The sequence below is a fragment of the Muntiacus reevesi genome, chromosome 19, assembly GCF_963930625.1.
Source record: "Muntiacus reevesi chromosome 19, mMunRee1.1, whole genome shotgun sequence".
NCBI lineage: Eukaryota > Metazoa > Chordata > Mammalia > Artiodactyla > Cervidae > Muntiacus > Muntiacus reevesi.
In genome coordinates this window covers 38,954,935-38,981,941 of record NC_089267.1, presented here as the reverse complement: position 1 = coordinate 38,981,941, position 27,007 = coordinate 38,954,935, and the positions used below count along the sequence as shown (strand labels likewise).

Below are 27,007 nucleotides of genomic sequence, written 5' to 3'. Positions count from 1 at the left end.
TTTAAAAAGAATTTGTTGATTAATCTGTTGGATTGAGAGTAACTTCATTTATTATGTAAGTGATTTCAGGAACTTTTAACTTGATTATTTTTTGACTAGAGAGCTGGAAGCATTTGCTGCTATGAGATTGCTCTTTCATAAACAGATAATCTGGATAGAGTGGGAGGAAGGAGGGACCATCAGACAATACTAAAAGTGGGAGTCCAGGCCTCCGTGAGGTTGTGGCCCCAGGCTGGGTCAGAGGTCACTGCCATCTGGAGGTTAGACCCGAGAGTGCTCTGGGTGGCATAGTGATTGGTGCAGGTATGCATAAGTCTTTAGGGAACTGGAATTTTCCCAGTAATGTCCCTTTTCTAATGGTGGTTGTTGTTCAGTCACTCAGTTGTGTTTGACTGTTTGTGACCCCATGGACTGCAGCATGCCAGGCTTCCCTGCCCTTCACTATCACTTGGAGTTGGCTCAAACTCATGTCCATTGAGTCAGTGATGCCATCCAACCCTCTCATCCTCTGTCGCCCCCTTCTCCTCCAGCCCTCAGTCTTTCCCAGCGTCAGAATCTTTTCCAGTGAGTTGGCTCTCTGTGTCAGGTGGCTAAAGTACCGGAGCTTCAGCATCAGTCCTGCCAATGAATGTTCAGAGTTGATTTCCTTTAGGATTTACTGGTTTAGACTCCTTTCTGTCCAAGGGACTTCTCTCCTCCAGCCCCACAGTTCAAAAGCGTCAATTCTTTGGTTCTCAACCTTCTTTATGGTCCAACTTTCACATCCATACATGACCACTGGAAAAACCATAGCTTTTACTATATGGACCTTTAGAATTTTTAAGATGTAGAAAATAAAACATATCATAAGTCCAAGACTGCTACTTGCTCTTTTGTGATTTATTAGCCTAAATTATTTTTTAAAATTTTATATTATTAAAAAATACTTTTGTGTAGTCCAAAATATATAAAGGTCATATTTATATTCCACATAGTTCTTGGTTGCCCAGTAAGTGTGTTCTGAACTGAGTCAGATCGAACACAAAGATTTGCAAAGTAGGTTAAATGTACTATACCATGTTTTATAGTCTCTGAATACAGATTTGTTTGCTGGCATGGGTAAACCTTTCTTTTTTTTTTTTTCAAATATACCAAGCAGGACAGTAGAGTATTTAACAGGGTATAACTGACGAAAGCAATGAAAAGGTGTCATATACCTAATGGACTGAGATCTGGCATCAGGGGCTGGGGAGAATCCCTTCAGGAAGCCATGCACTCCTCTGGAAGTGTCAGGGTCAGCTCTGGGTGGTGAGTCTCATTCAAGACAGAGACTCACGCCAATCATTTTAAAAAATCTCTTTCCAGAAGCCGAAAGCTCCAGCATCTCCTGCCACAGTGGAAGATTTCTGCCATTCCTTTCCTAAACCCCCAGTGGACCCCGCGAAGATTAGAAGGATAAGCAGTGCCCGGGCGCGTTTATTCAGGGCGGCCTCGCAGGGGGCTCTTCTGCCAGCCAGGACCCTTCTTCCCACCCAGTGTAAGGCCTTTAAAACCTTTAAAACGTAATAGACTTTAAAACCTGGGCGCAAGCGTGTTTCCTGAATTTACACACATGAACTATGTTTATATGATTGTTTACGTTAACTAAGACTTAGTATTGTGCAAAAGCTGGTTAAGAAACATTGTTGGTATATTTTTCTGGGTGTTTATAAAGAATACCTAAATATTAGGGTGTTTTTTTTTTAAATGTTACTTGGTTGAAAAAGAATCTTAGGATAAGTGTGTTTTAGTGAATGAGTTCACCTACCCTGGAAGTAATTTCTGAATTAGAATTCCAAAAGTTGTTCGTTTCATTAGGCATATTTAAGATTTATATAATATACACTCATGAAAATACTTTTCTGATCCTATGTGAAAATTGAAGCACAACGTGAATGGGACTTTTCCTACAGCCCCAGAAATGTTGACAGGTATCTTAAACCTGTAAACAGAGAAGCTAAAAACCTCAGATTCTTATGTCCCAGTAATTGGAATTACCCCTTGTCCACAGCATACTAAGAGTTATTCAAACTGTAGCAAATGCTCCATTAGTGGGGTGACAATCAATTTAGTGGATCACACCAGCATTTAAAACAATATAAAGTAGAATAAAATAGAATGGAAACTATCGAAGCACATTGCAGACAGTGAACGTTAGTCTGTCTAAGGATTTCACTTCAGCCTCGTTTGTGTGTTCAGTATCATAAATTTACTATGCATCATGTTTATATTACACCATATTATACATTTCTCATTACTAAAATTACACCATATTATACATGTCCTGAAAGCTGAAAATCCACTTTAGCTGGGTCTGACAGAACCAGCACTCCTTCCGTCGACAAAGATTGATGAAGAGCGGGCAGGTTTACACTCACAGAGAGGAGACACTCTGCAGACGATCCCGGAAGTTATGGTAGAAGCCACTCCCTAAGCATCCTACTTGTTTGACATATAAGCCTTTTCTCTTAACCAGTCACCAGTATAAATGTAGAAGATCTCACGGAGGACTCCCAGATGCATGACTGTTTATGCAAGTAGCCCTCACCCCTTGGTATGTGATCTGCAGCTCCTGGTCTCCCCAGCGCACTGTCACTCACTTTCCTGTCTGGTCCCTTTCCTGTCTGTCTGCCACTCACTTTCCTGGCTGAAGAGAGAGAATCGGGGAGAAAGGAAAAGGCAGACAGCGCTGGGTGTGTGGGCCACCGCTCGACGCTGTAAGAAGTATGTAATTAGGCATTCTGCGTGACCTCACTGTCCCCAGTTCTTTCTTTCCCAGTAGGCAATTGGCTATTTATTGAGCACCTACTAGCTGCCAGGTACCAGTTTAAGCCAACAGTCTTGCCCTCAAAGGGGAGAGAGACAGTAAACAGGAAAACCCAGATATAGGATAATTAGGCTCTGATGAGTGCTAAGAAGAAGATAAGCTGGATCCTGGGATGGGGAGTGACTGTGGCAGAAGGAATTGTATCAACTCTGGAAGGTGTCCCTGAAGAGGTGGTGTCTGAGTTGAAATGTGGATAATGATAAGAAGACAGCCAGGTAGAAATCTGTGAGCCCAGTGCCCAGGCTGAAGGGGCAGTGAGGCCGTAGGTGGGCACAAGTTCAGCTGGTGGGCCCCAGGCCTATGTGGCCAGAAAGGGGAGGGAGCTGCGGTCCCAGAGCCATTCAGGGCCAGGCCAGTGGGAGGACACGGCGAGGGCTTTATTCTTCCTGCAGTGAGAAGCTAGGGCAGGATTTAAGCAAGGGAGAGACTTCTGTTTCTCAATAGTAGCTGCATTTTTAGAGTCATCAGGGAACTTTTCAGATGTTGCTCCACCACGGCCCCCATCAGGCCAGTTACATCAGAAAGGGTTGGTTCTTATGGGAGCCAAGTCGAGAGGGGATGGGCTCCGGCAGCCACACGGTGCAGAGTGAGGTCAGACTCAGATAGGAACGAGGAGGGCAGAGCTGTTGTTTATTCGATGTTTTTGCTTTTAAGCCCAAATGCCGCACACATTTAACTCTTGCTGGCTCCCACTTGAGAACCGGGCTGCTTGCTGAGCTGTTCCCATGTGGTGTGAAAGTACCAGGAGAGGTGGACATTTCCCCACCGGCTGAAGCGTGTCTCTGTCTGGGTTCTTCCATCCACCCTGGAGGCAGTTGCCCTCTTCACCATTCCCACCAACCCTGCAGTCTGCGTCAGCACCCGGGAAACCGTGGCAGTAAAAAGTCATTGTCTTTTTGAAAGCGCACATCACCCAATTTAAAAAGTGTTCTAACATCCCAGGCTTGGACTCCTTGTCCTTTGTATGGGAGCTCCCCGGGGCTTGTCTCAGAATCCCTATTGTTTAAGAAAAGGTATCTTTTGTTGGGAAACAGACTGTAAAGGCTGCTGTGTGTGCAGATGGGGCCAGAGGGTGTGTCCCTTGCCCTGGTATGAAGTCATTAGTAGCTGACAACTCCCCCAGCAGAGCTGGGGGGGTGTGGTGGCAGGTTTGGAATTCCTGATTGAGGAAAATGAGAGAAGAGATGTGTATGGTCATGTTCATGGGGCCAGCAGTGTAATCTCTTGTGTTCAGATAGTTTTTGGCTGAAGGTGACCGTGTCGCTCTGGTTATTCCAGCTAGATGGAGACCTCCGAGCAGGGCCACCTTCTCACAGCCCTTATATCTTAGCCAACCCAGACAGGCATCCTGCATGGGCTTCCTGAATGTCCCCAGAGCCTGTGTTCGCCATCCCACTGATGCCACGCCGCGTTTGTCACCTCTCACCCTACCCCTGGCCGTCTAGCACTCCTGTCTTGCTCCACCTTCCAGTTGCTAGGGGGTTGCAGGCGGGTCCGCATTGGAACCCTTGGCCCTTGGAGGTATCAGAGTCTGATCATGTTGAGCACCCACCCAGACATGACTGTGAGCAGCAGCCTTGTCCTTCTATCCCCGTGGACTGTGAAAAATGATGACTTTCTCTCGGTGTGCCATAAGAGACAAGAGATCAGGAAGCAAATAAAAATCAGATTGCTTTGTCTTCTTGCTGAAAACCCTTCAGAGAGAATTTGCTGTGCCTAATGGAGTAGTTGCCAAACTGAGTTCCAGGGAACGCTTTGGCAAAAATACAACTTTTCCTTGGAGTAAAGGTCCCGTGCTCTGTTACAATGCACGTGAGCAATTGCAGGATGGGGAAGGCCATCTGGTGAAGTCACCTGTTTAGTTTTACTCTAGCCCAGCATTTCCCAGACCTACCTGGCTGTGGACTATGTCTTTGGAAAACACAATTTGGGAAAGAGTGACCTAGCACAGAAGTTGGCAAGCTTTTCTGTGAAGGGCCAGCAAGTGAATATGTTAAACTGTGCGGGCCTCAGAATCTTCTGGTCAACCTTCTCAACTCTGCCAGTGCAGTGGGAAAACAACAGTAGACCAGTGAAATTTGAAGTTTCATATAATTTTCACATGTTACAAAATACTGTTCTTTTGGTTTTTTTTGATCAACCCCAAAATATAAAAGCCATTCTCAGCTTGCATGCTACATAAATGCAGGTGGTAGGCCAGGTTTGCTGGGGCTGCAGTTGACTAACCGTGGTTCACGGGTGAAGTCTTCACCCTCCAGTGTGCACAGCTCCGCCCCAGCCCCACATTCCAGGCCCTTCTCCATCCTCTCTTGCCTGCCCACCCACTCCCTGCCTCTGGTCCGGGCACCAGCAGTGTGGAACCCTTGCCGTTCCCCTTACCCATCCTGCTATTTTTGAGCTTCATGCAGTCTCTGCTGTATAATTTGTTGGACCCAGTGAAAAATGAGGAAATGTGGAGTTCTTTGTTCAAAAATTCTTTAGAATTTCACGATGGCAACAGCAAAGCCTTAAGCCAAGTGTGAGGCCCTTGTAAGCCTGGGGCCCAGCTTGACAGTGCAGCTTGGACCTAGTTGAAACCAGCTCTCATCCCAGACCTTTGTTCCTTTTTCTCAGAACTTTTTCTTTGGTGGTGGTGGGGCGGCCTCCTGCTAACCCTTTGGAATGCTTTTCAGGCTCCACCTTCTCTGTAATCTTTCCCTGAGCAGCTCCAACCCCTCAGGGCTCTCTGCGCATGCCTCCTCACCTGGCGCAGACCACACTGCTTTGCATCTCTGGACAGATCTGCCTCTCTGTTTTCCCCTCCTAGACTGAGTGGGAAAAGGGGGTTTCTCTGTTTGAAGCCCAGGAGCCTAAGAAATATCCTGAAACAGGACAGTTCCTATTTTCTTGGTAAGGCTACTGATTGTTGAATCCATTTGAAATAAATGTACCTGTGATCTACTACAAAATGAGTACAGCATGCTGCATGTATTTGCCAGAGGGACCCGGGCTTCATCACTCAGGCTTGGTCGAACGGTGGACCTCAGGCAGGATTAAGAGTGAGCCCCGGCTGCTCTTCGCTGTCAGGCTAACTGACCGCCCCTTCCTCCATTGTGGAAACAGGCTGTGGCTCCTCCATCTTCAAGTAAGGTTGCATTTTCCCCTCTAGAACAGAAGCTCCATAGCGGCTGGGACTTCTCACTTCACCCCTAGACCACCAGCCACGGAGCATCTGGCACATGGCAGTGTGTGCTTCATAAATATTTATGGAGTGAACAAGTGAAAGAAACGAATGCTAAAATACAGGGACAGGCTCAAAATGCTTTGTAATCTGAAACGAAGCATGTGCCTTGTAATTCAGTCCTCAAGACCTTTAAGGATGTGTGGTGCTAAGAGAGCCCTGGACTAGCAATCAGGATTCTCGGGTTCCATGAATAATAATGACCACGACTTGCAGGTGGTGAGTGTGCTGGCTCTATGGAAGTCACTTTACCAGGCCAGGTCACTTAATTCTCACCTCGTCTCCTAGAGGTGGGGAGCACGGAGGCAGAGGAGAGAAGCTGAGTGAGCCGCCCGCATCCCACAGGCTGTACCCGACCCCAAGTCTGATAGAACGCCCAGCCTGCCCTCTCCCTGACACATGTCCTGGCTCTGCCCAAACCTGCTCTGTGACCTTGGACTGATCACCTTCCGGGTTCTCCATTTTTCTCATCTGAAAAATGAAGGCTAGACTAGCCAATCTTTAAAGTGCCTTTCTGCTGTAAAATTCAGTGTTTTGAAAGCACAGAGCTTAGTCAGAGAGGCAGACTAGGTGGTTTTGTTATTGTTGGTTTTTATTGGTTTGATGGTTCAAGCACAGAAAAGGAAACCTTGAGTCATTTTTGGAAAAGCTTGCAAAACTACTTCTGTATGAGAAATGGCTCATCCTCCTTGCCCCTTTGAAAAACATATGTTATCACCAGCTAGAGTTGAGTAGCAGCATCATGGGTCAGCTATTCCTCATGTCAATTTGCTGATGAAGAAACAGTGTTATATTTTAAATCTAAGGATCTTGCCACTGTAAACACAGTAGATGTTTCAATTCGGAGACTAGACATCTTTTTTTTGCAACTCTTATTTCTCTTGAGAAAGCCTTCCGAGTGTTCGGGTGCCCTCCTCTATCCCTGCTGGGAAATGGTCTGCTGGGCCCCTACGAGCCAGCTCCTGCTGGCTCCTGCTGACCACCTTTCTCCTCCCCACGCTGTCACACACGCCACTCATGCTGTCCCCTGAGGGCCCCAGACACTCCTGCCTTTGGGTGTCTGCACCACCAGTTCCCTGCGCTGGAAACAGACTCCCTTGTCATCTGACAGCTCGATGCCTCCCCTCCAGTAAGGGTTTGCCTACCATGCCCACCTGTTAAAATTTGCTCCCTGACCCCATCCCCAATCCCAATCCCCTTTTCCCCTTCTCCACATTTCTGCTTTTGCTTTTTCCCATAGCACCTACCCTCTTAACATACTTCACTTATTATGGTCTGTTACTTATTGTCTGTTGTGTAAACAGGTGTACTGTAAGGATGTAAGCTCTGTGAGGGCAGGGATCTTTGCTCTGTCACTAATGCACCCCAAGTGCTTAGGACAATGCCTGATGTCAAGAAAACACTCGATGTTTCTGAACGACAAAGTTCCAACATGATCAAATTCAGGAAGAAGCTTTGCTATGGGACACAGAGGTATTTATGTGGACTAGGTAGTTCATAAACCTAAATTTGAGTATTTGCCTACAGTGAAGGACAGGGATAGCCTGGCATGCTGCAGTCCATGCGGCCACAAAGAGTCAGACATGGAACAGCTGAACAACAGCAAGACTCTAAGCTAATAGAGCTAAGATCTACTGCTTTTTACCTGCTGAACTGATGATGTCAGGCCTAAATTAGTGATGAGGTCTTATATGCATTCAGGGAGATTTTTTTTTAATTAATAGATTTTATTTTTTAGAGCAGTTCAAGGTTTCATTTTAGAGCGAAAGTGAGTGGGAAGTACAGAGAATTCCAATACCCTCCACCTCCCACCTCCTTTCCCCTATTTAACATCTTGCCTTAGTGTAATGCATTTGTTACACTAGATGAGCCAATATTGATATATTGTTATTAAGTAAAGCTGTTCAGGGAGGTTTTGTCCATACAATTCCAGACTCAGTTATAAGTAATATATAATTTTTAAACTGTATAAATTCTAGGATTTAAAAAAAATAATGAAAGATGGTGAATCCCAAAATAAATGGCTTTGACAAAACATTTCCTTGGTTATTACAGCAAAGAGAGTGGAATCCGAAGAAACAGTTACGACAAGGGACTCTGTGGTGAAAATAAATGGGATTTACTTAACAGAATCAAAGGCCATTGGCCACTTAAAGAGTCACCCACTTCAGCTAACATATGATGGAGACTTCAGTAAAATCACGGAGCAAGAAATGTTTAAAGGGGCAACGTCCTTGCCATTTCATCTCAGAAGTGGAGGGTCAGTATTCTTTTCACTTAATTTCCAGGTCAGAGCGACTGTGTCATTTACCAGTTTGTTTTCTCTGTTATGTAGATGATTGATTTGCATTTTCCCCTTTTATATAAACAAAATTTAAATTTATGATGCATGAGTAGGAGAGATTTCTTCTCAGGGCTGAATGGGGTTGATTTTACATCTCCCTCTTCGCTCCTCAGGAAAACATTTATTCATACCTGCCAAAATGCTGCTTTGATAGGGCTGTCAGACTAAAGTCTCTGCTTTATTTGGGCTGTTCCAGCCAGCCCTTGAGTGATGACTGATCATACTGTTTGTGTTATGTGGGATTCTTGCCCGGCCTGGAATTTCTCACTACCTCCCTTTAGGTTAGTCCACTCTTGTGGACTCCACCAAACTTGATTTATCTTATTTTCCAGTAGAAACTTGGTTTAAAATATTTATTTTGCAAACTAGAGTTAAAACAGGAGAGTCCTGTGGATTCCTCTTATCTGTGATACCTCGCTACTAATCCCTCATATAATGAATGATTGGGAGTTACTCTGTTTCATACCACATTTCTGGAGAAAGCTTTTTTTCCCACCCCAGTCTGTGTTGACCCTTTCACCACCCCCCCACCTGTGTAAGAACCCTTAAATTCATACCATATTCCTAGATACGGCTTTCTAGGGCTTCCCCACCCGACTCCAGTACTCTTGCCTGAAAAATCCCATGGACAAAGGAGCCTGGCAGGCTGCAGTCCACGGGGTCGCTAAGAGTCAGACATGACTGAAGTGACTTAGCAGCAGCAGCATCAGGGCTGAAAACAGAGGAGCAATTTTCCTACCATATTAAGGATTTGTAGAGAAGTGTTCACTTTGTAAATTCTTATACTGGTGTTTTCCTAAGGAAGCCTTGGATAACTGGGGAACCAGGGTGGGAAAGAGAGCAGGCTGTGGTTTCCAGTCCCAGCCAGTAGTGGTGCTAAGATAGGCAGGAGGTCTTGAACTGGACAGGGTCACTCAGAGATATTTTTCTATGATTTTCCATTGGGTCATTGTGAACAACTGCCCAGTTAGGGTTTGCTTAACAAGATTAAATTCCATGGGCCCTTTTAAGACCAAGTGCCTGTTGCCCTCACTTTAGATTCGGGTCTGACTTTGGCTTGTACCCATGCCGTGTGCTTAAAACTGCCTCCACCCCTACTGGCTGCTTGGCAGTTGGTTAGTTTAGCTGAACTGACCTTGTCTGCTGACACAGCCCGAAGAGCATTGCACACACAGAATTTATATTAGGCAACCTAGTAGTCCTTGTCATGTCGCTTTGCATTCAGAACATTTTTTTTTTTAACTAAAGGAAAAATGAAATGTCTCCTTAAGTGGAAGAGAAGGACTCCAAGTTGGGACTTTGGGAGTTGAGCACAAAACATCAAACTGGCCACTGCAACAAATCTTTTCCAGTTGGTGAATAAGAATAGGCTGTGAATCTCAGAGCTTAAACATAAAAGGCAGCAGGAGAACTTGTGTTTCTTTCAGCACTGAACTGAAACGGAAACATTTATCTTGCTGCACCCATCCTTACAGTAATTAAAGTTGACTAGGAAAGACCAGACAAGAGCTGTTTTTCTTTTCTTCTTTTGTAAGCCTTCAAATGTTGTGGAATAATCTAGCAAGCCAGGGTTCATTATTTATTCCTCAGTCTGGGACAGCAAAGGCATTTTTGGTTACATATTTTATCTCACACACAGCAGAGGAGAGATCAGTTAGGGACTGGTGGCATTTCTTCCTGATGGTCCAGAATTAGGAGGTGCTGGGCAGCAGCGCTGGTTGCTTTCTCTCCAGTTTGTTGGATGTCTTTTGCATCGTTCAGTGAATTGTGTCTGCCCTGGATTTGTCATACACCCTGGCAGGTTTAATTTCCAGTAACATTTTGGCTCTATGAATCTTTACCTCCTTTAATCATTGGATGGGATTTTTGTTGAGGTGGTGCCAGAAAAAAAGTTTTTTTATATAGTAGGATTAAAACAAACCAGAAAATGGAAACTCTTAGCAGTTCTTTCATTAATTGCATTCGTGAATCAATCTGGAATACTTGATGGTTGTTTCTGGTAAACATTTAAGCAAATAATTCCAAGAAATGATCTTTGCTGTGCAGTGGAGTATTCCCAGTCTTGATGGTAAAGCCCTACCCTCAATTAACATGTTTTCATGTTTAGACCAGAAAGTGGGAAATGAAGACTCTTGTCAGTGAGCTGAGCTGGCTGGAGAAGGGAGGAAAGCGATTGAGTAATTGGAGCTGACAGGGGGTTGAGGGCTGAGAAGCAGAGAGCGGAGGAAGGGAGGTCAGGCTCCATACAGGGTCTTTGCTGCTGACCTGGTGTGGGAGCCGCCACCTTCATGCCGGTGCTTCGTGGCCTAGCGAGAGAGAAGTAGTTTAATTTGGTGAAACCGTGTTGATTTTAGGGAAACCCTTAATTTAGAACAAACTCAGACCTGAGATGGACTGGAGTTTAACTTTATGTTGGTCGTGATGGAAAAAGGACTTGCTAGACCAGGCATCATTGCAGACAAGGTTGGGGACAGGGAAGTGGGCACTGTTTAACTTTCCAGATGAGAAAAGCACTCTCCAGCCCTCACTGAACCGTCATCTTCAAACCATGTGCCAATCAATGACAGCCTGTGTGTCCATGTGAGGAGTCCAAGTTTGGCAGGCCTGCAATTAGCAACACCCCATCTTCTCTTGCTTTATGTTGCTATGTTTTGAAAATGGCTTTCTTCAAAATACACATATGTGTGTGTGTATCTCCATCCATCATCTATCCAGTGGTTCTATCTGATGAACCCTTTTATACATCTGTTTTTGGAAACCTTCTAAGAGTTTCTGTGTAAATATTGTTCAACTTCTTGTGGTTTGGAAATGTGATTTTTAGGAGGAAAGTCCAAGAGCAGTTACTTGTGGGGGTTAAGAACTCTTTGGAGGTCAGAATCTGTGGATTCAGAATCAGTTCTCTCTCAGCCACTTGATTCAGCTGTATGTGTTTTTTTTTTAAGTTTTTTTTTTTTTTTTTAATTTATTTACTTGACTGTGCCAAGTTGTCATTGCAGCACGCTGGTTCTTTAGCTGTGGCATGGGAACTCTTAGTTGAGGCACATGGCATCTAGTTCCCTGATCAGGGATTGAACCCAGCTCCCCTGCGTTGGGAGGTCAGAGTCTTAGCCATTGGACCATCAGAGAAGTCCTTAGCTCTATGTTCTTGGACAAGCCTCTGAACACTTCCAAGGGCTCAGTTTTCTAATCTATAAGCTGTTCTCCTTTCACCCCTGTCTCCTCCCAGCACTCACTCAAAGCTGTGAAATGAGAGTAGTCAGTTCGGAGGTGGGCACGTGATCTAAACCAGACCAATTGAATCCTTCCAGCCTTTGGGGAAAGTGCTCTTCCTCCGGGTTCACAAGCTGTAAAGAATGATGTAGTCTTGGAGCCAGCAGTGGCTGTTTCATTGCCTGTGGAGGGTGACTGACGGGAAGTGATGTATAAACAAGCAGAGCCAAGGAATGGAGACTGCGATAAGTTCAAGGATGACATGTAGGCCCCTAAATCCAGCTGTGCATGAGGCCACCACATCCACCATTCTTTTTTCTCTCTCTCTGGCCCTTCTTTCTTTTCTTCTTTCTTTCCTTCCTTCCTCTTTCTTTTCTTTCCTTTCTTATCTTTCTTCCTTCCTTTATTTACTTTGACAGGAACAGCTTATGGTGCTTTAGGTTTCTGTCACCTGGAATATGGCAACCAGGAGTCTTGTTAACCTGCTAGACTCTGTGAAATAGAAAGACAAGGGCAAAGCAAGAAACAAATTTCACTAAAAGCGAACCTCTCAGTTAAGAAAGGTGTATCCAGTAATCTTTAACTAGAGGAAAGAGATGTAAGGATGTGGGCAGGCCACGGGAGAAATGGGGAAGCCACGGTCAAGGCCCCGTTCGGGCGCCAGAGTGTGGGGAACCCCCTGGTGGTCCAGTGGTTAGGGCTTTACGCTTTCGCTGCTCAGAGTCCCGTTTCAGTCCCTGGTCAGAGAACTAGGATCCCACACACTGTGCGGTGTGGCCAGAGTGCAGAGAGCTGAAGTGTGATGCAGCGCAGGGGAAACGGAGCTGAGGGTGACACGCTCCCCGCATTTCCTGTGATCCAGCCAGTTTGTGTGTGTGTTTATGGGGGAGGGAGTTTGATGGATTAGAACCTAAGGAACCCAGCCTGTAAAGGGGCTTTTCTGTGAGTCACAAAACCTGCTACATACTGTCCAAGCCAAGAGAACACACACTGCAGGTTGAGAAAAAGAACAGGCTTTTCAGATAGATATTCAGGGAAAAGTCGAAGCTACAGAGCACCCCAGTTCTCACCCTGCATGGACTCTGTTTTCATTCTTCCAACAAGTCCATGGCTCTGTTTCAAGATAAATAACGCTACGACAAGAGTGAACATGGAACCCGAGCATAACTTTGTAATGAACATAACAAAAGACAGATGAAGGAAATGGATCGCAAAAGGAACTGCCCTCCAAGAATAAGGAGAGTTTTACAAAAGGGAAAAGAGCTCTTCGTTGGCTTGTAAGAATGCAAATTAGAGATTTTAAGTCCTTGATCTCGTGAAGAAAGAGCGTTCACTCACAGTTCTCAAAAAAAAAAAAAAAAAAGAAAAATGTATAAACATGGAGAGAAAAGCCACATCAGAAGTAAAACCAGCTGAAAATGCAGTCAGTGGTTAAACTAGAGGAAATCAAACATAGAGAAGTGAATGAGAAAATAGGAAAATGATTAGACTAAGATAGAAATGAGAGGCATGGCACTTGTGTTCCTGAAGGGGAGAGTTCTCTTCCCTTCCCCCATCTTACTTTGACTAAGTGCCAGGCACTCTTCCAAGTGATTTACATATATTAACTCATTTGATATTCACAACAACCCACTGAGAATGGAAGAGATGGGAACAAGAAAAATATTGACATAATAGAAGATGACATTCTGAAATAAAGATTCAAATCCGAAGCTCAAAAGGACGCGTCATGTCCCAACAAACTTTGACATGGAATAATCCACACTAAGACATTTCTAACACTGTTCGGCACTAGTATAGTACCAGTATGTAGTACACACTCCTTTAGTAATTGCTGATTGAGTGGGTAAATGCAAGAAGGTGGCCTGTGGCGATCAGGTTGAACATGCAAGTCCCATAGAAGGAGAAAAAGGCAGGCTGCCTCTGGCTTTATTAGAGTTTCTCTCAGTGCTGGAAGACGGTGAAGTAAGGCCTATGGAGTCCTGAGTTCCAGCCACTTTGTCCTTCAGTTAAAAGGTAACAGAGAAACATTTTCATTGTGGATGGATTGGGGGACTATAGTACTCATGCACTCGCTAGAGAACTCTTTGACAACAAAATGATGAGTCAAACTTCAGAAATGAGAAACGAAGAAGCTATCATAAAGTCACCCATGGTGAGTATTGACTTTGTTTTCATATTGAATTAAAGCTAAACAACTCTGAAAATGATGGTTACGGAACAGAAACCTCGACAATTGTAATACTAGCATAAATAACCAAAACTGGTACCTGGGAGAAAGTGTGAGTACTGATTGCTTCACTTCATAATAGGGAATAGATGTGTCAGTAGCTGCCGTCTGAAATTGAAATATGTAGTTAAAAGCGTGATTTCAGCATCCTAATGCTTTTTATTCTTTCTTTTCTTAACTTTAGAGAGATCTTTTAGAAACTAATATCTCTTGTGAAGACCCATTCATCTGAAGCTCTACAATTCCTTCAGTTTCACCTCAGTTTCTGTTTCTCTGTCATAGTGAAGTAAAATTTATACTTTATACTTTTAATTACATTGACACATATGGTATTTGTGTGTCAAATCCCATTTATATGTATCTTTTACCTGCCCTTCCCCCAAGTCACCCTTCCGTTCTTTCATTCTTTTGTCTTTTCATCTGAATATATGCAAAATATGTCTGGAATGATTTATGCCACATATTGACTATTTATTTCTGGGTGGTGGGGTCCTAGATGATTTTCTAAACCTGCTTTGTACTTACATTGCCCGGCCTTAAAAATAATAAATATATCATTTTTTCCAAACATAATGAAGTCATTATTCTTTTAAGAAATTAAGTAAATGTGACTGAGAAACCGTTTCCCTTTGGAAAAGACAGACATGACCAGAATGATTTTATGAAATCCCACCTTCTTTGACAGCATCTCTTTGACAAGAATTTCATGATAAGCAAAGCCCTGGACTAGTGGGGTTGGGAGATACACAAATAAACCCCATCCATGAGCACCATTCTGACATGTCAGGCTCTGATGCTCAAGTGCAGTTCTTGGACCAGCAGCATCTGCATCACCTGGGAGCTTGCTAGAAGTGCAGGATCTCAGACTTGCTGAATTAGAATCTGCATCTTATAAATAGGTATCCAAGTGATTCGAATGCACACGGAAGTTTCAGAAGCACTGTTCAATGATTAATGCTAGAGGAGTGAAAGAACTGAAGAAAAGTGCCTTGGGGGTTTAGAGGTGAGAGAACCTATCTCTGACTTGGAGATCAGGGAAGGTTTCTTGGGGTCTGTGGGGTTTGGGATGCCCCTTGAGGCTGATTTTGAAAAGGAAGGTGGGAAGGCTCTGGGTTCTTTGCTACAGCAGCAGCATAAACCAAGGAGGGATTTGACTTGGCGGTGGGTTCAGAGAAAGGTGGCCTGCTGTAGTGGACACATGGGTCCCGATGTTATAGACTAGTACATGGAGCGCTGAGAGGTTTTCAGGGGAGTGATGCTGGCAGCTGCATAAGGGACAGTTGGAGAGGGGAGAGCAGTTGTAGCTGTTCCAGTGGGAAGATGATAATGTGTGAGCTGGAGCAGCCCACTGGGACATGGGAATGGAGAGCAGATCGTCAAAACCATGTGGAATCATTTCCTCAGGAGCACCGTGGAAGAGGGTAAATGCCAGCAGCTCCCCTCTGTGCTGATGTCCTCATTGCTGCCATAGTGAGAAGCTACAGGGCTCTTCATGTGAGACCCCTTGAAACTGGAGCTGTAAAAGGTGAAGGGGAGTGTGGAACTGTGGACTTTTAAGTAAGGAAATTTAAGCCTTAGTTGAGCTAATGTGATTAGCTACAAAGCAGTGTCTAATCAACTTTCTACATACAGAACTTGAGTAATAACCACTTGGGTTTCCCTGGAGGCTCTGGTAAAGAATCCACCTGCAATGCAAGAGATGCAGGTTTGCCTCTGGGTTGGGAAGATCCCCCAGAGAAGGAGATGACAACCCACTCCAGTAGTCTTGCCTGGAGAATCCCATGGACAGAGGAGACTTGCAGGCTACAGTTCACGGGGTCACAAAGAGTCAGACGCATCTGAGCAACTGAACAACCATAACCAGTTAGTGATTACAGAAAAAGGTGCAAGAGTGTATGCATAGTTTCTGAAAATGTATATTTTAAATCTTGGACCACCAACTCAAAGCTATGGTAAGCTTGGAGAACTTTCTCAAAATTTTGATCGTATGACCATTCCTCTAAAATCATATTCTTTAATTTCACTGTTTCTGTATAACCATTTATGTAGAATTCAATTTTAGTGTTAGTTATTAAGACAGAGTGCTAGTGTCTGGGAACTGTGTGTCTGGGGTTTCAGGCTATGAAGACATGATAAAGGGACCACCACCTTTTGGTGGCGGCACTCTTGAACTGCAGTCAAAAAATCAAAGAGCCTGCAAAGCAGGGGCCAGCAAACTAAGGCCCACTGGCCAAATCCAGCCTATTTGGTTTTGTAAATAAAGTTTTATTGGAACACAGCCACACCCATTCATTTATCTACTGTTTCTGGCATCTTTCACCCTACCGCCCCAGAACTGAGTAGCTGTGATAGAGACTGTGTGACTGCAGAGCCTAAGATGTTTACTGCCTGATTTGAATCTATACAGCTTGAGTCTAGTTCTAAAAATGAAAAATCATCTTCTTAGGGCAAGGAAAATTTTAACTCAAAGTTTGCTAGATTTTCTTTTTATCATGTGTATCTGTTAAAATTTTCTTCTCCATTTTCACATGTAATTATTTTCCAAATGGAAAAAGCTTATTTTCCCCCTAATTCCAAATCCTCCCACTTATCCACTTCTTAATATCTTTTTTAGTTATTACTCCAAAGAAGGCGTCAACAAGCTATAGCTCTAGAGCCAGATCTGGTCAACCACCTATTTTGTTTATATTTTTTACAGCCCTTGAGCTGAAAAAAATTTTTTCCCTACATTTAAAAATCATCACATTTCAAATGGTCACAGGACTATCTATATAATAGCCTCTCTTTTGCCACCTGACCTACAAAGTATAAAATACGTATTGTCTGGCTCTTTAAGAAAAAGTTTGTTGACCCCTGCCTAAAGAACCTTAGTCATAGTAATGGGAAGAATTGTCTGAGTTATAGCAAAATGTGAATTTTAGAAGACCTTTGAAGAAATATACTTTTCTTTCTTTGGAATATAAAGGGTCTAGAAGTAGATGTTGCCAACATGAGTGATGCGTGGATAGGCAGTAGTAACCCAGGCAGGATGTGGCATTATCTTGTCTACAGAGCTTGGTTCTGGTGGTTCAGAATGAAAGGTGGGGCTTGTTAGTGATTGGGAAGAGAGAACCTTGTTTTTACTCTAAAACGTGGGCTGCAGAGGAGGGGCCTGGGAATGCCTTTCCCACTCTGCTTTCTTCAGGACTCCAACCTGATTACCAGTGAAACCAGAGGAAGGGCAGAGCTGAGAGAACTACAGATGGAAAGAGCCAAAGCCTTGATCACACCCCTGAAACCTACTCCTGAGCCAATTGGTTACATGAGCCAATTAATTCCATGTATCAGAATTAGGTTTCTGTTATTCGTAGATGAAGATATCCCAGTGAAATGGTCTTATTCTGGCTTTAAGAAGGATTTCACAAAAGAGCTTTAAGGAATATTTTCTGGAATTGTTTTATTCTTGGTATATCAGAAGATATTCCAAAAAATCTAATTATGGTCTTTAACAGCATGAAACAGAAAGCTGAGAAGAAGAACAATTATACTGGATGACTGAATCAAGATCTAGAAACATCTAATAGGCAGGAACTCTTTGCCAAGTATAACTGTGAAATTTAATGAGAAGGAGTCCAGTGTAGATGGGGAAATCTGCCTTTAGCTGCATATGGAAGACAAGACAAGACATGATGTCACCACCAAAACTGTTCATGCAATTTTAGGCTGCATCATTTAGAATCTCTTCTCTTTGCTCCTCAAGCCACACCTTTAGCTCAACACTGGGTTGCAGACTTTAACAGGAATCCCGACAGACAGACTAACACTCGGAGTAACTGAACAGACTGGTAGAGTGATTTGAAACTGTATCATATGAGGAACAGATGAAAGGACTGAAGTCTGTTAATGACATCACTGATACAGCCATGATAACAGTAAAAACTTACTGAGTACTTGTTATGTGCCAGAGCTGTGCTAAGCGATTCCACATCACATCATTTAATCCTCACAACGATCTTACTTTGAGTGGCACTATCATTTACCACCCCCTCATATATTCCCTGGTGGCTCAGACAGTAAAGAATCTGCCTGCAATGCAGGAGACCTGGGTTCAATCCCTGAGTCAGGAAGACCCCCCTCTGGAGAAGGAAATGGCAACCCACTCCCATATTCTTGCCTGGAGAATTCCATGGACAGAAGATCCTGGTGGGCTACAGTCCATGCGGTCACAAAGAATTGGACATGACTGAGAGATTAACACTTTGACTTTCCACTTTCACATATATCAGATAGGGAAACCAAAGCTTCAGTTAAAAACTTACCCGAAGAAGTCGCAAAACCATAAGACTTAAGCCATAGGAGATGAACTGAAGTGGTGACCACGACATATTCTGAATATCTGAAGGATTGTCAAGAGGAAGAAGGATGAAGATTTGCTTCATTAGGAGAACCAAGATCAGTGGGTAGAAGTTACCGCGAGACGGTTCTCCTTTGAGCACAAGGCCATCTAGTCTTTTCTTCTTTAGCAAAGAGGGAATTTTCTTTTCTGGATGCCTCCTTCCCTGCTTCACGCGCTCTGTGAGACACACGCTGTACCGTGCTGCAGAAACCCTGTTAGATTCATCCTCGCCAGACTGGACAGTTCTTCCTCCAGCCTCATCTTCTTGGACTTATTAATCATGCTCACTTCCTTAACGTGCTGGACCACATGGGAGCATATTTTCTCTCTCTCCTTCCTTTGGACTCCTTTTCTCCTTTCTGTTCTTTACCCCTGACTGTCTGAGACAAGGCCATGTCCTGAGATTCTGGTCTTGGAGCCACTGTTCTGATACTTCTCATCCAGGTGTATTGCTTTGACCTTTAACGGAGCTCCTTTCCTGATTTTCCCATCTCCTTTGCCAATGATCCATTTATCATCAGAAACTCAACCTAGCAAAACACAAACTTGCTTTACTCCTCAAACTGTGCTGCTCTTTCACCTCCCCGTTTCTGTTACGGCGGCTCTGCTGTCCTGTCCCTCCACGCCTGCCTTCTCGTCTTTCTTCAGCCTGGAATCAACCACCATATCCTATTGACTTTTCATTTACAGTCTCTTGAATTTGTTCCTCCTTCTCCAGTCCCACCGTCACCCTCAAAGAATTAGTCCTTGTTACCTCCCTCCAAGTCTCCTAAATACTGCTGTTATCACATAACTTCAGATCTCATTTCCTTGTTTAAGAACCTAGGGCAGATCCTTATTGACCATCAAATTGGGTCTATTTATTCAACCCAAGGTTTCAAGTGGTTGTTCCCAATACCTCCCAGCAGAAACTTATTCCTAAATTACTGGCCCTATGCAGTCACTCCCCCCACACACACACCCTACCCACCAGGCTTCTCCCACTCCTCTTCACCTTCGCTCATGCTGTTCCCGATCTGAGAGCAGTGTTGTCATTCGTTGGTTTGACTTTTGTTCCTTTAAGTCCCACCCTGTGGTCCACTTCTCCATCTCAGTAATCACTGCATCCTCAGCACTTTTCTTGTCCTTGTAACCTACTAAATTTCTCATTCTAGTATTTGGTTAGAGACTCAATTAGAGTTTTCCATTTAAATAAAAGCTTCTTTAGTTCCTTGAAGCAGATTTTGAATGTCTTCTGGGCAACACCTTACATGTTCCTTATCACAGTAACACCCACCACTGGATTGCTCAGACAAGTGTTTGTTGACTCAGAACAAAAGAGCAAAAGAATACTGACAATTTGTTAAGTTCTTCAAACACAGCAGTCAGTGTGTTAAGTAGAAACACAGCCCTCATTTTAAGAAAAGGAAACGAAGGCCAAGAGGTTCAGTGACTTACACAGGCCTTGTGGTGGACAAGGGTTGGAGCCCTTTGATACAGGGAGTTTGGATGCAGAGCCTGCACCCCCTCAAGCCCTGTACCGTGAAGATCACACAGAGGATTAGTGGATGCCAAGGCCAACCCGTGCTCTGCCTGCAGTGCAGGAGACCTGGATTCGATCCCTGGGTTGGGAAGGTCTCCTGGAGGAGGGGATGGCTACTCATGCCAATATTCTTGCCTGGAGAATCCCATGGATAGAGGAGTCTGGTGGGCTACAGTCCGTAGGGTTGCAAAGAGTCACATAGGACTGAGTGACCAACAATTCCACTTTCAACCCTGAGCTCTTCTTGAGAACCAGTAGGATCCAACACTGTCAAGGTTTGATGTTTGATAAGAAGGACCCTTCTTAAACATCCCCTCAAGTGGGGACACACAGATGTGTATTGGGGGGCAGGCTTGTCATGGCCATGTCGTCAGAGAGGAGGGATCAGAGACTTGGGAAGCCTTTAGATGCAAACTATCCTGCTTGATTTCAATAGCTATTTAAGACAATAATGAAAAGAAAGGCTTGCCTCTATGGTCCTCAGATTTTCTTGTTATTTCTAGGAGTGCTGAGTCTGGGAACATATTTGACCTTACACCCTGGCAAACTTTTGGCATCTTGCCTTTTCATAGGATTGATTTCCTTTATTTCTGTCTTCATGGAGATCTCCGTTAGGATCTCTGCTCTTCAGTGTTGACGAAAAGGATCCCATCCCCATTTCTTTCTTTGACTGACCAGGACTTCTTGCTACCAAATCTGTGTTTTGTTGCTATGTATAAACATAAAGCAATTGTTTTGGAGTATTAAATAATCAGACTCTGTGAAGAATAACTTGATCTTTTCTCTATTGCACGATAAGAGGAAATGTTAAATCCAGTGTTTTTTAGAAAAAGGAAATGTTTACGGAAGAAATGATATTTGGAGAAACTAATCCTTGGGCAGCAGTCAAGGCCAAGGGTCAAGACACAGCACTGAACATTCACTGGGAATCTTACTATAGTGGAAGCAGGAACAGTAGTCAGACAGACATACGGATGCTTATGGGTGACCATGGCCACATGTGTGTGCATCCTTTATGATTTTTGTGGCAAATATTATATTTGATGATAAAAATGAAATTTTGTTGTAAAACTTGCACTATTATTCTCTCAGTGTTTTGTGTTTTTTTACCTTGGAATTTTGTACTGATATTTAAAAGTAAGTACTTTAAGCATCAGCTCTAGCTAAAGAGAAGTTATGTCCTTCATAGACCACTTAAACATTATATATAACCTTCCAAACAAAACCTAAGCATTTAATTCTGGTGTTGGCCAGCCACCAGATTTTTATTTGAAACACAAAATACTTGTCATCTGGGGACTGCCTGAATTTACTTTCTATTTTTTAACATTTCAAATATTTCTTTAAAAATTTTTTCATAGAATATTAATTAAAAATAGTGACTGGAGACATAGCGATTTGGTGGAAAGAGCAGTGGATTGGACATTATGAAACCTGGGTTCCAGGTCTGACCCCCCTGTATGATTCCTGGGTTCATCTGATCTAACTGAGAACAGTTTTCTTGCCTGCAGCACTTGTGCACCCAAGTGTGAGAGAAAGAGGTCTCCTGAACGCTAGGCTTTTTTAATTCAAGCACAGCGGAGTTCTTTCTTATTGTAACAGTGACCTCTTGTGGTATAGATCCTTCATCAGTTTTTTTGGTTTGCAAGGTAAACTTTGGATTTATTTTGTTGTTTCTAGTAACCATATTTTGTATTGTAAGGCAAATCTGACTTGTCTTTAAAAGGTAAATCTCAGCTGAAAATCAGAGGTCGATTAAAATGCGGTAGTAAGAGCACCAAACTCCGTTTCATAAGCAAGGCTCTGTGGTTTCTTCAGAAATCGCGTTTAGCCTACTGTTGACACAGAAAGAGAACCGCTTTGGCTTTTGTGCTGAGCTCTGTGTGTTTTCCTCTTCCTCACAGAGACCAGGGGAAGAGGCGTCCGAGGGCCTCCTCGAGCTCCCGCAGCCCCGAGCGGCGCAGGCTGGACGTCGGAGCAGGTGAGGCTCCTGTGTTCTTAGAGGTCCCCAGCATCTTGTCCTCAGCATCTCCATCTGTAGGATAATAATTTGCGTTAAAGATGTCTGATGTGGCCTCACTCCGAAATTTCCAGGAACTTTATCCAGCTTGATCACACATCAACATTTATTTTTATAAATTTTTATTATTTTCACAACAGTCTTAGCATTTCACCCTTACTTGACTCCAGTGCCTCAAGCATCTACAGGTTATAGTCTACACAGAAATGATTTTATAATTCCGCACTGATGACTGCACAGAAATTATTTTGTAGAAGCCTTTGGAAGGTTGCAAAACGTGATGTTCACACAGTTCTTAAGTTGATTGAAAAGGAGTCAAAATCATGGCTTACTTAAATGACTCTGTATTAGCTACATCAAACCAGCCCTTTGAGGCTTTAAACTGTTTGAGAAAATACATAACAATATAAATCACAGGCTAGAAATGCTACAGAATGTATTTGTGCAATGGGATATAACAGTTAGAAAAATGAACTGGAGTACATTTATAATATTGAATGAAATGAATATAAACATAACATCACATGAAAAAATTAAGCTGCAAAAACAAAGGCATGTGTTGTTATGGATACAGATCTATGTGGTAAATGTGATAAAAATAACCGTTCAGTTTAGTGTGGTGGTAACCCTTGGGGAGGGGTTGGTTGGGGGAGGCACATAGAGGGCATTAACAATATCTGTAATGTTTATTCTTTGAAATGAAGAGAATGAAAATACAGTTAATATTTGGCCAGACTATTTGTGGATACGCAGGTGTTCATTACCTTCTTCATATTACTTTTTTGGTGCACAGGAACTTTCATGAAACCAAGCTAATAATTCAAAAGGTATTTTCTTATCTTCCAAACTAGTTTCTTATCAATAAAATGACTTTTGTGACCAGCAGGAATTTCTGTAGTAGTCAGGAAAGTCTTAGATAGACTGATTTCCCAGTCAGCATTGTTGCTAAGCATCTTACATGTGCATGCTAAAAACAGCAGCCAATAAACATTGTGTCAAGTTTTTTGTGTCCCGAACTCAAAGCTGTGGTGAAGACTATAACCACTGAGACAGCAAAATCTTCAAAAAACATGCTGAAATTTCTGCTTGACTTACCCAATTTCCTGTTGAATCATAATTTTTATATTTAGCAAACTGTGAACCTAGATGAAAGTGCTCTCTAGAATGTTAGGTTGTTGCCCAAGACTGAGACAAACTGTATTTATTTATCATCTGGGGAATCTTAAAAAGTGATCACATGAATCCAGGCTTCTGTTTCTAGGGTAGGAGCTGGGTTAGTGTATAAAATGGGATTTCTTTGGACAGCAGAGTTGGAGGAGGTGCATGAGGGGAAAGGCCATGGCTGGACACCCCAGCTCACATGGGGGTTCCTGGGAGAGAGTTGAAAGCAAACTCTTACGCCACCGTGTCTGGCTAACTTCTGTTCTGAGAAGAAACAAGTCTCAGAAACACTCTGAAGGGCCTGTGAAGGCCTTTCCTTTCCAAAGGTTAAACAAACTGCTCTGTGATTTCTGGCTCACCCCTGTAATTCAGCTCTTCCTGGGGTGAACACGTTATCAATTTTGTTTGTCCTGACAAACAGTTTGATAATTGTGGTTCCTCACAGAGTGGTTCTGCTAAAGAGAGCATACCGCATAGAAGGTAAAAAAAAACCTAATTTCAACTGAAATCAGTGAAATCTGGACTCATTGAAGTCTGTATTTCTAGTAAGTTTAAGTTTGTCATGAATAGTTGTCTATTATATTATTTGTCTGGCTTCTTATCTCTGGGTTTTCCCCTTGCCTTGATATATATGTTGATTTTATTTCTCTTACTTTGGACTTTGAGTGTGTCCGACACCTGGGAATATGAGCAACTGTGTTGTTTGTACAGCTTGAATAGTCGTGTTTACTTTTAGGATCCATATCCGTGATTTATCAGTGTCAGAGAAGATTTGTAAGAGTAATGAGCCAGAAGATGGAGGTGGTGATCTGCAATCCTTTTCCTGCAGTTGGTAAAGCTCGGGAGCTCTGAGAGCTGAGATACTGTACAAACGCATTTAGTGACTGCCTGGCCTGCACTGCTGGGAGTCCAGTCCTCGTTTTTATTTCTTTAGTGTAGTCATGTCCTGCTCTTTGTGACCCATGGACTGTAGCCCGCCAGGCCCCTCTGTCCATGAGTTTCTCCAGGCAAGAATACTGGAGTGGATTGCCATGCCCTCCTCCAGGGGATCTTCCTGACCCAGGGATCGAACCTGCATCTCTTACGTCTCCTACATTGGCAGGCAGGTTCTTTACTACTAGTGTCACCTGGAAAGCCCGAGGGCCTCAGGGCGAAGCCTTCAGAGAAGGAAGGCTGTGGATTTTGTCTCTAGCACTGTTTCTGAGTGTCTGGCCCAGCAGCTCCCACTCTAGCTAGACAGTCTTTGTTTTAGACCTTGAGATCTTGCCTGTGTGAGATGTAATTGTGATTTGCAGTTTCTAATATGATTTACATTTCTCCCTGAAGTTATCTTTTAGTTTGCCAATTTGCTTCAGGGCAAAATGGCCCCTGAAGAGGTCAAGTGTAATGCTGTGGAGCTCTGTGACCTTGGCCAGGTTACTTAATAACCCTGAGCCCCACTGTCTTCATCTGGAAAATAGTGACAATGTGGGGACCTCTGGAGAGTGTTGTGACAAAAATGAAATGCAGACCTGCTGGATCTAAGGTACACCGGCTGTGGGAGTCCTGACTCGTCCACAGCTGCCTCCTCAGGCAGCCTCTGTCTCAGTGATCTGGTGATAACCCACAGCCTGACACACTTCAGACAGGGATGACCTGTTTATTGGTTTTTTTTTTTTAACCTGGGAAGTGAAACCGTGCTGACTGAGTGCTTCTATATGCGAGGCATTGGGCTCAGAGCTTTGCTTACATCGTGTCTTTGAATTCTCGTAACCCTGAAGGCAAATATTTTAATCTCTGTTTTGCTGATGAGGCTCAGAAAGGATAAGAAACCAGACCCCCGTCACCCAGTGCGTCAGTAACGGAGTTGGGATTTGAACTGAGGTCTGTCAGCACCCAGAGCTCAGGCTTCCTGTTGCCCCACACAAAACCACTGGTGTGAGAAGCACTGGCCTCACAATAATGTGAACATTTTATTTTCTGCAGGAGAGAAAGTCCCTGCAGGCCTCCCTCTCAGAAAATTTTCCATTAAAACATTTTCAAAATCCTTGTTCTTTACATATCTACAGTTTTCTATTTATTTTATGTTATAGAGGGATATGTTTAAAAAGAAAAAACAAACAAGCCGAAACTCCAGACTGCCTCACTGACAGTAATTTCAACACTTACAAAGCTGACGACTTGATGCACTGTCCCAATCAGAGTTTAAAGTTATGATTTCTTTACAAGATTTTTACTCAGTTTAATTTGATTTGGTTAGAAGACATGTAATTCTCATTAGAATTAGTTGGGTTGGGGGGGCAGAGTGTAATGTAATTCCAGAGTTTATTAATTTTAGGGATGGAAAACGAAGTCTCATTGGCAGTGCTCTAGTTGTAACTCCTTTTTCACAGCTCTTTCTCTTGTTCTGCTTTTCTGTTGTAGGCTCAAAAGCCGACTTGCAAGAAAAGAATACAGAAATAGAAGTAGATGAAGTATTTTGGAATACAAGGATTGTACCCATTTTGCATGACTTAGAAAAAGGTAAAAAAAAAAAAAAAAAAGTCGCTGTAGATCGAAAATATCTGCAGTTATTTATATGTTCCCCATTGTCCTGATATTTTCAGTACACTTTGTCATTTTTTCTGTGAACTTGTTCAGAAACAAGTGTAATCATCTATTTACCCAGTAATGTATGTATTCAATATTACATGTAAACCTAATTTTAAAATTATACTTTAAATACCGCAAGAGAACCTACTTCTAAAAGTCCCTTTAGAATATAAATTACCACTACTTCTGCCCAAGGAAATGCCAATTTGAATTCGCTGGAGTGGTAGTTCATGAATAATAGTGAAAAATTAAAGTAGATTTCAATCATCTGAAACATTGGCTAAGTCTCATAGATTGGCATCCTTGGCAGGTATGCCCATGGTTTTCTAGATCCAAGTGTATACAGTTGGCCCTCCATAGCTTCAGGCTGCACATCCACAGATTCAACCAGCTATAAATGGAACTTTATTCTGTGGTGGTTTGAATTCTCAGATGCAGAACCCGTGGATATGGAGGGCAATACCATTTTATACACAAGACTTGTGCATTCATGGATTTTGGTATACTCAGGGGTCCTAGAACAAATACCCTGTGACTCCTGAGGGAGGGCTGTATATCCAGTTTTCCAAAGGTTGAACATGGTTGTCGGGGACGCCACTCAGAGAGGGAAGTGGGCTTGGATGTGCCCTGCCCTTGAACTCTGGAATGCCCCAGCAGTGAAGGCCTGCAGCCCATGGGTCTCTGCCAAGGTGACCTGTAGAAAGCTTGGCAGGGAAATGCCCCTGCTCCCTACCTTCTACCCCTTTGCCGCTCTTCAGGGATTCCACTTCTGAAGTTGAAATGGGCTCCTCTGGAGCTGCAGTCCTGGCCCACAGCACACATGAGGCCCTCACTAGCAAGCGTGGAACCAGTACCCCTTGGATGAGCAAACCAGCATGGTAGCCACAGGAAGAAACCCTAGGGAGAAGCAGGGTCAATGAGTCCTGGCCACCAACCCACCAGGAAAGCTGTGCAAAAGACCTAGTTCCTTAAAGGCTGGAATGGCCTCACCCATCCTGGGCTCTCTGAGGGTGTTTGGTGGTGAAGAAGAAAGCACAGCAGGGCAGGTGAGGAGCAGCACAGAGGCCTGTCTTGGAGAAAGTCTTCAGCTAGAAGGATTTTAAGAGGGTTCTGAGGGCTCTTGTCACCACAGAGAAAACTGAGGAGTTTGGCATTCGAAATGCAGATGAATCTCCCTTCTCAGGGAATGATTAAATGCTGAAGAATGGTCTCTCTTTCAGAGACAAATTGAAAAACAGCAAATGGTGGCAGGACTAAGGTACCTGACCCTTTGAGATTCCTTTTTCTTTCTCTCTCCTTTTTTTCCTACTTTTTTTGGTGACATAATTTCAGACTTACAGAGAAGTTGCAAGAATAGTGCAAAGAGATCCTGTATACTCTTCCCCCAGATTCCAAAACTACGAACATTTTTACCATATTTGCTTTATAATTCTTTCTCCCCCTTCCTCCCTCTCTCCATCTTGCTCTCTTTTTCTCTATACACCCCTTACTCAACACACCACATTTTTT

At 43.3% G+C, this 27,007-nt stretch overlaps 1 protein-coding gene across 4 annotated transcripts in view; it reads left to right on the top strand.

The window, feature by feature from the left end:
* The window catches only part of ARMC2 (armadillo repeat containing 2), a 159,566-nt gene that overhangs the window by 14,115 nt on the left and 118,444 nt on the right, over positions 1–27,007 (top strand). For all 4 annotated transcript variants that reach the window (XR_010659954.1, XM_065911817.1, XM_065911815.1 and 1 more), the window contains exons 4-7: positions 1,345–1,516; positions 8,121–8,325; positions 21,651–21,727; positions 25,331–25,429. Coding sequence is in view for 3 of the 4 variants with exons in the window: in XM_065911817.1 (XP_065767889.1) it covers positions 1,345–1,516; positions 8,121–8,325; positions 21,651–21,727; positions 25,331–25,429 (553 nt within the window). In the remaining variant the exon portion in view is untranslated. The remainder of the gene's footprint in view (positions 1–1,344; positions 1,517–8,120; positions 8,326–21,650; positions 21,728–25,330; positions 25,430–27,007) is intronic.